Source organism: Heterodontus francisci, unplaced genomic scaffold (genome assembly GCF_036365525.1).
Source record: "Heterodontus francisci isolate sHetFra1 unplaced genomic scaffold, sHetFra1.hap1 HAP1_SCAFFOLD_1254, whole genome shotgun sequence".
NCBI lineage: Eukaryota > Metazoa > Chordata > Chondrichthyes > Heterodontiformes > Heterodontidae > Heterodontus > Heterodontus francisci.
Window position 1 is genome coordinate 65001 of NW_027141592.1, and position 15430 is coordinate 80430.

Sequence of the window (15430 nt, forward strand, 5' to 3'; positions counted from 1 at the left end):
TGTGTGTGTGTGTGTGTGTGTGTGAGAGGAGTGAGTGTGTGTGTGTGAGAGGAGTGAGTGTGTGAGAGAGAGGAGTGAGTGTGTGAGAGAGAGGAGTGAGTGTGTGAGAGAGAGGAGTGAGTGTGTGTGACAGGAGTGAGTGTTTGTGTGTGTGAGGAGTGAGTGTTTGTGTGTGAGAGGAGTGAGTGTTTGTGTGTGAGAGGAGTGAGTGTTTGTGTGTGAGAGGAGTGAGTGTTTGTGTGTGAGAGGAGTGAGTGTTTGTGTGTGTGAGGAGTGAGTGTTTGTGTGTGTGAGGAGTGAGTGTTTGTGTGTGTGAGGAGTGAGTGTTTGTGTGTGTGAGGAGTGAGTGTTTGTGTGTGTGAGGAGTGAGTGTTTGTGTGTGTGAGGAGTGAGTGTTTGTGTGTGTGAGGAGTGAGTGTTTGTGTGTGTGAGGAGTGAGTGTTTGTGTGTGTGAGGAGTGAGTGTTTGTGTGTGTGAGGAGTGAGTGTTTGTGTGTGTGAGGAATGAGTGTTTGTGTGTGTGAGGAATGAGTGTTTGTGTGTGTGAGAGGAGTGAGTGTGTGAGAGAGAGGAGTGAGTGTGTGTGTGAGAGGAGTGAGTGTGTGTGTGTGTGTGAGGAGCGAGTGTCTGTGTGTGTGAGGAGCGAGTGTCTGTGTGTGTGAGGAGTGAGTGTCTGTGTGTGTGAGGAGCGAGTGTCTGTGTGTGTGAGGAGCGAGTGTCTGTGTGTGTGAGGAGCGAGTGTCTGTGTGTGTGAGGAGCGAGTGTCTGTGTGTGTGAGGAGCGAGTGTCTGTGTGTGTGAGGAGCGAGTGTCTGTGTGTGTGAGGAGCGAGTGTCTGTGTGTGTGAGGAGCGAGTGTCTGTGTGTGTGAGGAGCGAGTGTCTGTGTGTGTGAGGAGCGAGTGTCTGTGTGTGTGAGGAGCGAGTGTCTGTGTGTGTGAGGAGCGAGTGTCTGTGTGTGTGAGGAGCGAGTGTCTGTGTGTGTGAGGAGCGAGTGTCTGTGTGTGTGAGGAGCGAGTGTCTGTGTGTGAGGAGCGAGTGTGTGTGTGTGTGAGGAGTGAGTGAGTGTGTGTGTGAGGAGTGAGTGAGTGTGTGTGTGAGGAGTGAGAGTGTGTGTGTGTGTGAGGAGTGAGTGTGTGTGTGTGAGGAGTGAGTGAGTGAGTGTGAGGAGTGAGTGTTTGTGTGTGTGAGGAGTGAGTGTTTGTGTGTGTGAGGAGTGAGTGTTTGTGTGTGTGAGGAGTGAGTGTGAGTGTGTGTGAGGAGTGAGTGTGTGTGTGTGTGTGTGTGTGTGTGTGTGTGTGCGTGAGGAGTGAGTGTCTGTGTGTGTGAGGAATGAGTGTTTGTCTGTGTGAGGAGTGAGTGTGTGTGAGTGAGAGGAGTGAGTGTGAGTGAGAGGAGTGAGTGTGTGAGGAGTGAGCGTGTGTGTGTGTGAGGAGTGAGTGTGTGTGTGTGTGAGGAGTGAGTGTGTGTGTGTGTGAGGAGTGAGTGTGTGTGAGTGAGAGGAGTGAGTGTGAGTGAGTGAGAGGAGTGAGTGTGAGTGAGAGGAGTGAGTGTGTGAGGAGTGAGTGTGTGAGGAGTGAGTGTGTGTGTGTGTGTGTGTGTGAGGAGTGAGTGTGTGTGTGTGTGAGGAGTGAGTGAGTGAGAGAGAGGAGTGAGTGTGTGTGAGAGGAGTGAGTGTGTGTGTGTGAGAGGAGTGAGTGTGTGTGTGTGAGAGAGGAGTGAGTGGGTGTGTGTGAGAGGAGTGAGTGTGTGTGTGTGAGAGGAGTGAGTGTGTGTGTGTGAGAGGAGTGAGTGTGTGTGAGAGGAGTGAGTGTGTGTGAGAGGAGTGAGTGTGTGTGAGAGGAGTGAGTGTGTGTGTGTGTGAGGAGTGAGTGTTTGTGTGTGTGAGGATTGAGTGTCTGTGTGTGTGAGGAGCGAGTGTCTGTGTGTGTGAGGAGCGAGTGTCTGTGTGTGTGAGGAGCGAGTGTCTGTGTGAGGAGCGAGTGTCTGTGTGTGAGGAGCGAGTGTCTGTGTGTGTGAGGAGCGAGTGCCTGTGTGTGTGAGGAGTGAGTGAGTGTGTGTGAGGAGTGAGTGTGTGTGTGTGAGGAGTGAGTGTGTGTGTGTGTGAGGAGTGAGTGTGTGTGTGTGTGTGAGGAGTGAGTGTGTGTGTGTGTGTGTGAGGAGGGAGTGAGTGAGTGAGTGAGTGTGTGAGGAGTGAGTGAGTGAGTGTGAGGAGTGAGTGTTTGTGTGTGTGAGGAGTGAGTGTTTGTGTGTGTGAGCAGTGAGTGTCTGTGTGTGTGAGCAGTGAGTGTCTGTGTGTGTGAGGAGTGAGTGTGTGTGAGTGAGAGGAGTGAGTGTGTGTGAGTGAGAGGAGTGAGTGTGAGTGAGAGGAGTGAGTGTGTGAGGAGTGAGTGTGTGTGTGTGTGTGAGGAGTGAGTGAGTGAGAGAGAGGAGTGAGTGTGTGTGAGAGGAGTGAGTGTGTGAGAGAGAGGAGTGAGTGTGTGAGAGAGAGGAGTGAGTGTGTGAGAGAGAGGAGTGAGTGTGTGAGAGAGAGGAGTGAGTGTGTGTGAGAGGAGTGAGTGTGTGTGTGTGTGAGGAGTGAGTGTGTGTGTGTGTGTGAGGACTGAGTGAGTGTGTGTGTGTGAGGACTGAGTGAGTGTGTGTGTGTGTGAGGAGTGAATGTGTGTGTGTGTGAGGAGTGAATGTGTGTGTGTGTGAGGAGTGAGTGTGTGTGTGTGTGTGTGTGTGTGAGGAGTGAGTGAGTGAGTGTGTGTGTGTGTGTGTGTGAGGATGAGTGTGTGTGTGAGTGAGAGGACTGAGTGTGTGTGTGTGTGAGTGAGAGGACTGAGTGTGTGTGTGTGTGAGGAGTGAGTGTTTGTGTGTGTGTGTGAGGAGTGAGTGTGTGTGTGCGTGAGGACTGAGTGAGTGTGTGTGTGTGTGAGGAGTGAATGTGTGTGTGTGTGAGGAGTGAATGTGTGTGTGTGTGAGGAGTGAATGTGTGTGTGTGTGAGGAGTGAGTGCGTGTGTGTGTGTGTGTGTGTGTGAGGATGAGTGTGTGTGTGAGTGAGAGGACTGAGTGTGTGTGTGTGTGAGGAGTGAGTGTTTGTGTGTGCGAGGAGTGAGTTTGTGTGTGTGAGGAGTGAGTGTGTGTGTGAGGAGTGAGTGAGTGTGTGTGAGGAGTGAGTGAGTGTGTATGTGAGGAGTGAGTGTGTGTGTGTGTGAGGAGTGAGTGTGTGTGTGTGAGAGGAGTGAGTGTGTGTGTGTGAGAGGAGTGAGTGTGTGTGTGTGAGAGGAGTGAGTGTGTGTGTGTGTGAGGAGTGAGTGTTTGTGTGTGTGAGGAGTGAGTGTTTGTGTGTGTGAGGAGTGAGTGTGTGTGAGAGGAGTGAGTGTGTGTGTGTGTGAGGAGTGAGTGTGTGTGAGTGAGAGGAGTGAGTGTGTGTGAGAGGAGTGAGTGTGTGTGTGTGTGAGGAGTGAGTGTGTGTGTGTGAGGAGTGAGTGTGTGTGTGTGAGGAACGAGTGTTTGTGTGTGTGAGGAGTGAGTGTTTGTGTGTGTGAGGAGAGAGTGTCTGTGTGTGTGAGGAGTGAGTGTCTGTGTGTGTGAGCAGCGAGTGTCTGTGTGTGTGAGGAGTGAGTGTGTGTGTGTGTGAGGAGTGAGTGAGTGTGTGTGTGAGGAGTGAGTGAGTGTGTGTGAGGAGTGAGTGTGTGTGTGTGAGGAGTGAGTGAGTGAGTGTGAGGAGTGAGTGTTTGTGTGTGTGAGGAGTGAGTGTTTGTGTGTGTGAGGAGTGAGTGTTTGTGTGTGTGAGGAGTGTGTGTGTGTGTGTGTGAGGAGTGAGTGTCTGTGTGTGTGAGGAGTGAGTGTCTGTGTGTGTGAGGAGTGAGTGTTTGTCTGTGTGAGGAGTGAGTGTGTGTGAGTGAGAGGAGTGAGTGTGTGTGAGTGAGAGGAGTGAGTGTGAGTGAGTGAGAGGAGTGAGTGTGAGTGAGTGAGAGGAGTGAGTGTGAGTGAGAGGAGTGAGTGTGTGTGAGAGGAGTGAGTGTGTGTGAGAGGAGTGAGTGTGTGTGAGTGTGAGGAGTGAGTGTGAGTGAGAGAGGAGTGAGTGTGTGTGTGAGGAGTGAGTGTGTGTGTGTGTGAGGAGTGAGTGTTTGTGTGTGTGAGGAGTGAGTGTTTGTGTGTGTGAGGAGTGAGTGTGTGTGAGTGAGAGGAGTGAGTGTGTGTGAGTGAGAGGAGTGAGTGTTTGTGTGTGTGAGGAGTGAGTGTGTGAGAGAGAGGAGTGAGTGTGTGTGAGAGGAGTGAGTGTGTGTGAGAGGAGTGAGTGTGTGTGAGAGGAGTGAGTGTGTGTGTGTGTGAGGAGTGAGTGTTTGTGTGTGTGAGGATTGAGTGTCTGTGTGTGTGAGGAGCGAGTGTCTGTGTGTGTGAGGAGCGAGTGTCTGTGTGTGTGAGGAGCGAGTGTCTGTGTGAGGAGCGAGTGTCTGTGTGTGAGGAGCGAGTGTCTGTGTGTGTGAGGAGCGAGTGCCTGTGTGTGTGAGGAGTGAGTGAGTGTGTGTGAGGAGTGAGTGTGTGTGTGTGAGGAGTGAGTGTGTGTGTGTGTGAGGAGTGAGTGTGTGTGTGTGTGTGAGGAGTGAGTGTGTGTGTGTGTGTGTGAGGAGGGAGTGAGTGAGTGAGTGAGTGTGTGAGGAGTGAGTGAGTGAGTGTGAGGAGTGAGTGTTTGTGTGTGTGAGGAGTGAGTGTTTGTGTGTGTGAGCAGTGAGTGTCTGTGTGTGTGAGCAGTGAGTGTCTGTGTGTGTGAGGAGTGAGTGTGTGTGAGTGAGAGGAGTGAGTGTGTGTGAGTGAGAGGAGTGAGTGTGAGTGAGAGGAGTGAGTGTGTGAGGAGTGAGTGTGTGTGTGTGTGTGAGGAGTGAGTGAGTGAGAGAGAGGAGTGAGTGTGTGTGAGAGGAGTGAGTGTGTGAGAGAGAGGAGTGAGTGTGTGAGAGAGAGGAGTGAGTGTGTGAGAGAGAGGAGTGAGTGTGTGAGAGAGAGGAGTGAGTGTGTGTGAGAGGAGTGAGTGTGTGTGTGTGTGAGGAGTGAGTGTGTGTGTGTGTGTGAGGACTGAGTGAGTGTGTGTGTGTGAGGACTGAGTGAGTGTGTGTGTGTGTGAGGAGTGAATGTGTGTGTGTGTGAGGAGTGAATGTGTGTGTGTGTGAGGAGTGAATGTGTGTGTGTGTGAGGAGTGAGTGTGTGTGTGTGTGTGTGTGTGTGAGGAGTGAGTGAGTGAGTGTGTGTGTGTGTGTGTGTGAGGATGAGTGTGTGTGTGAGTGAGAGGACTGAGTGTGTGTGTGTGTGAGTGAGAGGACTGAGTGTGTGTGTGTGTGAGGAGTGAGTGTTTGTGTGTGTGTGTGAGGAGTGAGTGTGTGTGTGCGTGAGGACTGAGTGAGTGTGTGTGTGTGTGAGGAGTGAATGTGTGTGTGTGTGAGGAGTGAATGTGTGTGTGTGTGAGGAGTGAATGTGTGTGTGTGTGAGGAGTGAGTGCGTGTGTGTGTGTGTGTGTGTGTGAGGATGAGTGTGTGTGTGAGTGAGAGGACTGAGTGTGTGTGTGTGCGAGGAGTGAGTGTTTGTGTGTGCGAGGAGTGAGTTTGTGTGTGTGAGGAGTGAGTGTGTGTGTGAGGAGTGAGTGAGTGTGTGTGAGGAGTGAGTGAGTGTGTATGTGAGGAGTGAGTGTGTGTGTGTGTGAGGAGTGAGTGTGTGTGTGTGAGAGGAGTGAGTGTGTGTGTGTGAGAGGAGTGAGTGTGTGTGTGTGAGAGGAGTGAGTGTGTGTGTGTGTGAGGAGTGAGTGTTTGTGTGTGTGAGGAGTGAGTGTTTGTGTGTGTGAGGAGTGAGTGTGTGTGAGAGGAGTGAGTGTGTGTGTGTGTGAGGAGTGAGTGTGTGTGAGTGAGAGGAGTGAGTGTGTGTGAGAGGAGTGAGTGTGTGTGTGTGTGAGGAGTGAGTGTGTGTGTGTGAGGAGTGAGTGTGTGTGTGTGAGGAACGAGTGTTTGTGTGTGTGAGGAGTGAGTGTTTGTGTGTGTGAGGAGAGAGTGTCTGTGTGTGTGAGGAGTGAGTGTCTGTGTGTGTGAGCAGCGAGTGTCTGTGTGTGTGAGGAGTGAGTGTGTGTGTGTGTGAGGAGTGAGTGAGTGTGTGTGTGAGGAGTGAGTGAGTGTGTGTGAGGAGTGAGTGTGTGTGTGTGAGGAGTGAGTGAGTGAGTGTGAGGAGTGAGTGTTTGTGTGTGTGAGGAGTGAGTGTTTGTGTGTGTGAGGAGTGAGTGTTTGTGTGTGTGAGGAGTGTGTGTGTGTGTGTGTGAGGAGTGAGTGTCTGTGTGTGTGAGGAGTGAGTGTCTGTGTGTGTGAGGAGTGAGTGTTTGTCTGTGTGAGGAGTGAGTGTGTGTGAGTGAGAGGAGTGAGTGTGTGTGAGTGAGAGGAGTGAGTGTGAGTGAGTGAGAGGAGTGAGTGTGAGTGAGTGAGAGGAGTGAGTGTGAGTGAGAGGAGTGAGTGTGTGTGAGAGGAGTGAGTGTGTGTGAGAGGAGTGAGTGTGTGTGAGTGTGAGGAGTGAGTGTGAGTGAGAGAGGAGTGAGTGTGTGTGTGAGGAGTGAGTGTGTGTGTGTGTGAGGAGTGAGTGTTTGTGTGTGTGAGGAGTGAGTGTTTGTGTGTGTGAGGAGTGAGTGTGTGTGAGTGAGAGGAGTGAGTGTGTGTGAGTGAGAGGAGTGAGTGTTTGTGTGTGTGAGGAGTGAGTGTGTGAGAGAGAGGAGTGAGTGTGTGTGAGAGGAGTGTGTGTGTGTGTGTGTGAGGAGTGAGTGAGTGTGTGTGTGAGGAGTGAGTGTGTGTGTGTGAGGAGTGAGTGTGTGTGTGTGAGGAACGAGTGTTTGTGTGTGTGAGGAGTGAGTGTTTGTGTGTGTGAGGAGAGAGTGTCTGTGTGTGTGAGGAGTGAGTGTCTGTGTGTGTGAGCAGCGAGTGTCTGTGTGTGTGAGGAGTGAGTGTGTGTGTGTGTGAGGAGTGAGTGAGTGTGTGTGAGGAGTGAGTGTGTGTGTGTGAGGAGTGAGTGAGTGAGTGTGAGGAGTGAGTGTTTGTGTGTGTGAGGAGTGAGTGTTTGTGTGTGTGAGGAGTGAGTGTTTGTGTGTGTGAGGAGTGTGTGTGTGTGTGTGTGAGGAGTGAGTGTCTGTGTGTGTGAGGAGTGAGTGTCTGTGTGTGTGAGGAGTGAGTGTCTGTGTGTGTGAGGAGTGAGTGTTTGTCTGTGTGAGGAGTGAGTGTGTGTGAGTGAGAGGAGTGAGTGTGTGTGAGTGAGAGGAGTGAGTGTGAGTGAGTGAGAGGAGTGATTGTGAGTGAGAGGAGTGAGTGTGTGTGAGAGGAGTGAGTGTGTGTGAGAGGAGTGAGTGTGTGTGAGTGTGAGGAGTGAGTGTGAGTGAGAGAGGAGTGAGTGTGTGTGTGAGGAGTGAGTGTGTGTGTGTGTGAGGAGTGAGTGTTTGTGTGTGTGAGGAGTGAGTGTTTGTGTGTGTGAGGAGTGAGTGTGTGTGAGTGAGAGGAGTGAGTGTTTGTGAGTGAGAGGAGTGAGTGTTTGTGTGTGTGAGGAGTGAGTGTGTGAGAGAGAGGAGTGAGTGTGTGTGAGAGGAGTGTGTGTGTGTGTGTGTGAGGAGTGAGTGAGTGTGTGTGTGAGGAGTGAGTGTGTGTGTGTGTGAGGAGTGAGTGTGTGAGAGAGAGGAGTGAGTGTGTGAGAGAGAGAAGTGAGTGTGTGTGTGTGAGGAGTGAGTGTGTGTGTGTGTGAGGAGGGAGTGTGTATGTGTGAGGAGTGAGTGAGTGAGTGAGTGTGAGGAGTGAGTGAGTGTGAGGAGTGAGTGAGTGTGTGTGTGAGGAATGAGTGTGTGTATGTGTGAGGAGGGAGTGTGTATGTGTGAGGAGTGAGTGAGTGTGTGAGTGAGGAGTGAGTGAGTGTGTGTGTGAGGAGTGAGTGAGTGTGTGTGTGAGGAGGGAGTGTGTATGTGTGAGGAGTGAGTGAGTGAGTGAGTGAGTGTGAGGAGTGAGTCAGTGAGTGAGTGTGAGGAGTGAGTGAGTGTGAGGAGTGAGTGAGTGTGAGGAGTGAGTGAGTGTGCAGGTGCTCGGGGGAGGGGGTCTCTCACTTTCTCCTATAGTTTCCCTTTTTTCAGGCAGTTTCTCTGCGGTTTATTCCCGTTCTGCTGAAACGTTTCACTGAAACATTATTTCTCTGTCCTCTCAGGGCTGAGGGACGGACCGGCTGAGAGTTTCCAGCATTTCCTGTTTCTATCTGTGTCAGCCTGTCCCCACTCCCCTCTGCGTTGCCCCCCCATCCCCACCCCTCGCTCCCACCCTGTCTTTACCTGCCTGGTGGTCGGCAGGGCCAGGTTTAACCCTTCGATGGAAATGTTTATAGTGATGCTCATCCCAGCAAACTGCAGGTTGCTCCTCCCAAGGATCGACTGAAGGTATTGGTTCGAAGGCTAAAAGACACGAGGAGATAAACCACACACGGTAACTGAGCGACACAATCTGAAACACCACCCCCCCACCCCCGTGCCCTGCCCCGGATCAGTCCCTGGGCTGCTGTCCATCAGCTGATCTCAACCACTGCCCCTGGGGTTAGCAAGGGGAGTAACTGGTCAACTTGTGTGGGACCCGTACCCCAGTGAGAGTCAGTGTGTGTGGGACCCGTACCCCAGTGAGAGTCAGTGAGTGTGGCACCCATACCCCTGTGAGAGTCAGTGTGTGTGGGATCCGTACCCCAGTGAGAGTCAGTGTGTGTGGGACCCGTACCCCAGTAAGTCAGTGTGTGTGGGACCCGTACCCCAGTGAGAGTCAGTGTGTGTGGAACCCGTACCCCAGTGAGAGTCAGTGTGTGTGGGATCCGTACCCCAGTGAGAGTCAGTGAGTGTGGGACCCGTACCCCAGTGAGAGTCAGTGTGTATGGAACTCGTACTCCAGTGAGAGTCAGTGTGTGTGGGACCCGAACCCCAGTGAGAGTCAGTGTGTGTGGGACCCGTAGCCCAGTGAGAGTCAGTGTGCGTGGGACCCGTACCCCAGTGAGAGTCAGTGTGTGTGAAACCCGTACCCCAGTGAGAGTCAGTGTGTGTGGAAACCGTACCCCAGTGAGAGTCAGTGTGTGTGGGACCCGTAGCCCAGTGAGAGTCAGTGTGCGTGGGACCCGTACCCCAGTGAGAGTCAGTGTGTGTGGAACCCGTACCCCAGTGAGTGTCAGTGTGTGTGGAACCCGTACCCCAGTGAGAGTCAGTGTCTGTGGGACCCGTACTCCAGTGAAAGTCAGTGTGTGTTGGACCCTTACCCCAGTGAGAGTCAGTGTGTGTGGAACCCGTACTCCAGTGAGAGTCAGTGTGTGTAGAACCTGTATCCCAGTGAGAGTCAGTGTGTGTGGAACCCGTACTCCAGTGAAAGTCAGTGTGTGTTGGACCCTTACCCCAGTGAGAGTCAGTGTGTGTGGAACCCGTACTCCAGTGAGAGTCAGTGTGTGTGGAACCCGTACTCCAGTGAGAGTCAGTGTGTGTGGAACCCGTACTCCAGTGAGAGTCAGTGTGTGTGGGACCCGTATCCCAGTGAGAGTTAGTGTGTGTGGAACCCGTACTCCAGTGAGAGTCAGTGTGTGTTGGACCCTTACCCCAGTGAGAGTCAGTGTGTGTGGAACCCGTACTCCAGTGAGAGTTAGTGTGTGTTGGACCCTTACTCCAGTGAGAGTCAGTGTGTGTGGGACCCGTATCCCAGTGAGAGTTAGTGTGTGTGGAACCCGTACTCCAGTGAGAGTCAGTGTGTGTGGGACCCGTACTCCAGTGAGAGTCAGTGTGTGTTGGACCCTTACCCCAGTGAGAGTCAGTGTGTGTGGAACCCGTACTCCAGTGAGAGTCAGTGTGTGTGGAACCCGTACTCCAGTGAGAGTCAGTGTGTGTGGAACCCGTACTCCAGTGAGAGTCAGTGTGTGTGGAACCCGTACTCCAGTGAGAGTCAGTGTGTGTGGGACCCGTACCCCAGTGAGAGTCAGTGTGTGTGGAACCCGTTACCCAGTGAAAGTCAGTGTGTGTGGCATGCATAGCCCAGCGAGAGTCAGTGCCCAGAGTTCCTGTACCCCAGAACATTCCTCGTGTTCCTCAACACTACAATTCCTTATTGAAACTGTTTCCCATTCTGCAATGGCAGTCCCGATGGAAATGGAGACTGGGTTTAGTGAGTCACTGTCGCGATTCATATCCAGACTCTCTTCCCCTTAGCAATGGGAATTGTGGAACTTTAGCCTCCAATGGGAGCACTGCTCACCAGCTACAGTAAATGGGAGGGTACATGGAGTGTGAGCCCCAGTCTCAGGGTCCCCAGAGACTAACAGATCCTCATTGCACAATGACAATGTACTGAAATGAGGAAGGGAAGGCCACCCAAGGCAAGATAAATGAGATGAGATCCCAGCCCACTCATTGTTTTGGTTTATACCTTCTTTTTCCAAACGCCTTTCACTCCTGGAACTGCTTCATGCAGCCGATTAATGGCTTCCCTGCAAAAGGAAGAGTAATTTGTGTTAAAAGATTCAGCTCAGATTAAGAGAAGCTGCCTGGTCACTGGGCATGGAGCCCCTCTGCAATTGTCCCAAAGACCTTTCCCTCCCTCAGTACATCCCAAATCTCTTTACACCCAATGAAGCATTTCCCAAGTGAAGCCACTGTTGGAATGTTAACTCCAACTAATTACAACTATTGTGATGTCATGTACAAAACAAAGCTGGGAATGTGAACTGTGAGGAGGACACAGAGAGTGGCTGCAACGAGACCCAAACAGGTTCAGTGAGTGGGCAACAAGGTGGCAGATGGAGTGTAATGTGGGGAAGTGGGAGGTTATTCACTAAAATAAAAGCAAAATACCATAGTTGCTGGAAATCTGAAATAAAAACAAAAAATGCTAGAAATCCTCAGCAAGTCTGGCAGCATCTGTGGAGAGAGAAGCAGAGTTAATGTTTCAGGTCAGTGACCTTTCATCAGAACTGGCAAAGGTTAGAAATGTAATAGATTTTAAGCAAGTGAAGGCTTGGGGGGGGAGGGGGGCTGGGGGGAGGGGGATTTGGTGGGGAAGAGAACATGTCTTTAATAGGGCAGGAGAGATTAAATAACAAAACTGTCCTGGGACAAAGGCAAAAAGCGTTAATGCTTGCAGTGAAAGACAAAGCATTAATCTAGAGAGTGTTAATGGCCAAATAATGAGCAGCTCTGTCCACATGAAAACCAGGCACATGGTTAAAAAATAAAATAAAGTAATAAAAAAATAGAAAAATGTAGAGGAGACCACATTGTGAGCAGCGAATACAGTATACTACATGGAAAGGAGTACAAGTAAATCGTTGCTTCACCTGAAAGGAGTGTTTGGGGCCTGGGATAGTGAGGAGAGAGGAGGTAAATGGGCAGGTATTACACCTCCTGCGATTGCAGGGGAAGGTGCCATGGGAAGGGGACGAGGTGTCGGGGTTGATGGAGAGGTGGACCAGGGTGTTGTGGAGGGAATTATACTTTTGGAATGCTGACAGAGGAACAAAGAACAAAGAGAAGAAAGAAAATTACAGCACAAAAACAGGCCCTTCGGCCCTCCAAGCCTGCGCCGATCCAGATCCTCTATATAAACATGTCGCCTATTTGCTAAGGGTCTGTATCTCTTTGCTTCCTGCCCATTCATGTATCTGTCTAGATACATCTTAAAAGACGCTATCGTGCCCGCGTCTACCACCTCCGCTGGCAACGCGTTCCAGGCACCCACCACCCTCTGCGTAAAGAACTTTCCACGCATATCCCCCCTAAACTTTTCCCCTCTCAGTTTGAACTTGTGACCCCTAGTAATTGAATCCCCCACTCTGGGAAAAAGCTTCTTGCTATCCACCCTGTCTATACCTCTCATGATTTTGTACACCTCAATCAGGTCCCCCCTCAACCTCCGTCTTTCTAATGAAAATAATCCTAATCTACTCAACCTCTCTTCATAGCTAGCGTCCTCCATACCAGGCAACATCCTGGTGAACCTCCTCTGCACCCTCTCCAAAGCATCTACATCCTTTTGGTAATGTGGCGACCAGAACTGCACGCAGTATTCCAAATGTGGCCGAACCAAAGTCTTATACAACTGTAACATGACCTGCCAACTCTTGTACTCAATACCCCGTCCGATGAAGGAAAGCATGCCGTATGCCTTCTTGACCACTCTATTGACCTGCGTTGCCACTTTCAGGGAACAATGGACCTGAACACCCAAATCTCTCTGTACATCAATTTTCCCCAGGACTTTTCCATTTACTGTATAGTTCACTCTTGAATTGGATCTTCCAAAATGCATCACCTCGCATTTGCCCGGATTGAACTCCATCTGCCATTTCTCTGCCCAACTCTCCAATCTATCTATATTCTGCTGTATTCTCTGACAGTCCTCTTCACTATCTGCTACTCCACCAATCTTAGTGTTGTCTGCAAACTTGCTAATCAGACCACCTATACTTTCCTCCAAATCATTTATGTATATCACAAACAACAGTGGTCCCAGCACGGATCCCTGTGGAACACCACTGGTCACACGTCTCCATTTTGAGAAACTCCCTTCCACTGCTACTCTCTGTCTCCTGTTGCCCAGCCAGTTCTTTATCCATCTAGCTAGTACACCCTGGACCCCATGCGACTTCACTTTCTCCATCAACCTACCATGGGGAACCTTATCAAACACCTTACTGAAGTCCATGTATATGACATCGACAGCCCTTCCCTCATCAATCAACTTTGTCACTTCCTCAAAGAATTCTATTAAGTTGGTAAGACATGACCTTCCCTGCACAAAACCATGTTGCCTATCACTGATAAGCCCATTTTCTTCCAAATGGGAATAGATCCTATCCCTCAGTATCTTCTCCAGCAGCTTCCCTACCACTGACGTCAGGCTCACCGGTCTATAATTACCTGGATTATCCCTGCTACCCTTCTTAAACAAGGGGACAACATTAGCAATTCTCCACTCCTCCGGGACCTCACCCGTGTTTAAGGATGCTGCAAAGATATCTGTTAAGGCCCCAGCTATTTCCTCTCTCGCTTCCCTCAGTAACCTGGGATAGATCCCATCCGGACCTGGGGACTTGTCCACCTTAATGCCTTTTAGAATACCCAAAACTTCCTCCCTCCTTATGCCGACTTGACCTAGAGTAATCAAACATCTGTCCCTAACCTCAACATCCGTCATGTCCCTCTCCTCGGTGAATACCGATGCAAAGTACTCGTTTAGAATCTCACCCATTTTCTCTGACTCCTTGCATAATTTTCCTCCTTTGTCCTTGAGTGGGTTAATCCTTTCTCTAGTTACCCTCTTGCTCCTTATATATGAATAAAAGGCTTTGGGATTTTCCTTAACCCTGTTTGCTAAAGATATTTCATGGCCCCTTTTAGCCCTCTTAATTCCTTGTTTCAGATTGGTCCTACATTCCCAATATTCTTCCAAAGCTTCGTCTTTCTTCAGCCGCCTAGACCTTATGTATGCTTCCTTTCTCCTCTTAGCTAGTTTCACAATTTCACCTGTCATCCATGGTTCCCTAATCTTGCCATTTCTATCCCTCATTTTCACAGGAACATGTCTCTCCTGCACGCTAATCAACCTCTCTTTAAAAGCCTCCCACATATCAAATGTGGATTTATCTTCTAACAGCTGCTCCCAATCTACATTCCCCAGCTCCTGCCGAATTTTGGTATAGTTGGCCTTCCCCCAATTTAGCACTCTTCCTTTAGGACCACTCTCGTCTTTGTCCATGAGTATTCTAAAACTTACGGAATTGTGATCACTATTCCCAAAGTAGTCCCCTACTGAAACTTCAACCACCTGGCCGGGCTCATTCCCCAACACCAGGTCCAGTATGGCCCCTTCCCGAGTTGGACTATTTACATACTGCTCTAGAAAACCTTCCTGGATGCTCCTTACAAATTCGGCTCCATCTAGACCTCTAACGCTAAGTGAATCCCAGTCAATGTTGGGAAAATTAAAATCTCCTATCACCACCACCCTGTTGCTCCTACATCTTTCCATAATCTGTTTACATATTTGTACCTCTATCTCACGCTCGCTGTTGGGAGGCCTGTAGTACAGCCCCAACATTGTTACCGCACCCTTCCTATTTCTGAGGAGGAGAAAGGAAGATGGATTTACGATGGCATCATGCTGGAGGTGGCAGAAGTGGCGGAGGATGATCCTTTGGATCTGGAGGCTGGTGGGGTAGAAAGTGAGGACAAGGGGAACCCTGTCGCGGTTCTGGGAGGGAGAGGAAGGGGTGAGGTTAGAGGTGCGGGAAATGGGCCGGACATGGTTGAGGGCCCTGTCAACCACAGTGGGGGGGAATCCTTGGTTGAGGAAAAAGGAAGACATATCAGAAGCACCGTCATGGAAGGTAGCATCATCAGAGCAGATGCATCGGAGACGGAGAAACTGGGAGAATGGAATGGAGTCCTTACCGGAGGCAGGGTGTGAGGAAGTGTAGTCGAGGTAGCTGTGGGAGTCGGTGGGCTTATAATGGATATTAGTAGACAACCTATCCCCAGAGATGGAGACAGAGAAGTCGAGGAAGGGAAGTGTCAGAGATAGACCATGTAAAGGTGAGAGAAGGGTGGAAATTAGAAGCAAAGTTGTAGAAATTTTCCAGTTTTCCATCCCCAGCATTTTCTGTTTTTATTTATGTGAGGTTATTCACTTTGGTTATAAGAATAGAAAAGCAGAATATTTTTTAAAAGGTGTGAAACTTGTAAATGTTGATGTTCAGAGTGACTTGGGTGTACTTGTACAAGGAACACCGAAAGTGAGCATACAGGTACAAGTAATTAGGAAGGCAAACGGCATGTTGGCCTTTATTGCAGGTAATTGGAGTAAAAGAATAAGGAAGTCATGCTACAATTGTACAGGGGCTTTGCTGAGACCGCACCTGGAGTACTGTGTGCAGTCTTGGTCTGGCAATGGAGGTGCCACAATGAATGTTCACTAGATTGGTCACTGGAATGATGGGGCTGTCCTTGATGAGAGGCTGAGTAAATTGTGCCTGTATTCTCTGGAGTTTAGAAGAATGAGAGGTGATCTCATTGAAACATACACTTTCCGGAGGGGCTGAATAGGGTAGACGCTGAGAGATTGTTTCCACCGGCTGGCGAATCTAGAACATGGTGGCACAGTCTCAGGATAAAGGGCCAATCATTTAAGACTGCGTGTGATTTGGGCACTGTTTATAAAGGCTTTCCTTGTGACGATGAGGTCCAGCTGGTGCCAACAACATGATCTTCGGTGCCTCCATGAAAGCAGCTTCCACAGCGCGGACTGCGACACCGACCACTCCCTGGTGTGCAGCAAAGTTAGACTCAAACCAAAGAAGCGACATCACTCCAAGCAGAAGGGCCGCCCGCGCATCAACACTAGCAGAATTCCACAGCTGTTACACAAGTTTCTAAATTCACTTG

General features: G+C 50.3%; 1 protein-coding gene across 4 annotated transcripts in view; it reads right to left on the reverse strand.

The window, feature by feature from the left end:
- The window catches only part of LOC137364080 (SHC-transforming protein 2-like), an 89958-nt gene that overhangs the window by 58425 nt on the left and 16103 nt on the right, over window positions 1-15430 (reverse strand). For all 4 annotated transcript variants that reach the window (XM_068027524.1, XM_068027526.1, XM_068027523.1 and 1 more), the window contains exons 2-3: window positions 10419-10479; window positions 8309-8428 (exon numbers count right to left, since the gene is read on the reverse strand). In XM_068027524.1, coding sequence (XP_067883625.1) covers window positions 8309-8428; window positions 10419-10479 — 181 coding nt within the window. The remainder of the gene's footprint in view (window positions 1-8308; window positions 8429-10418; window positions 10480-15430) is intronic.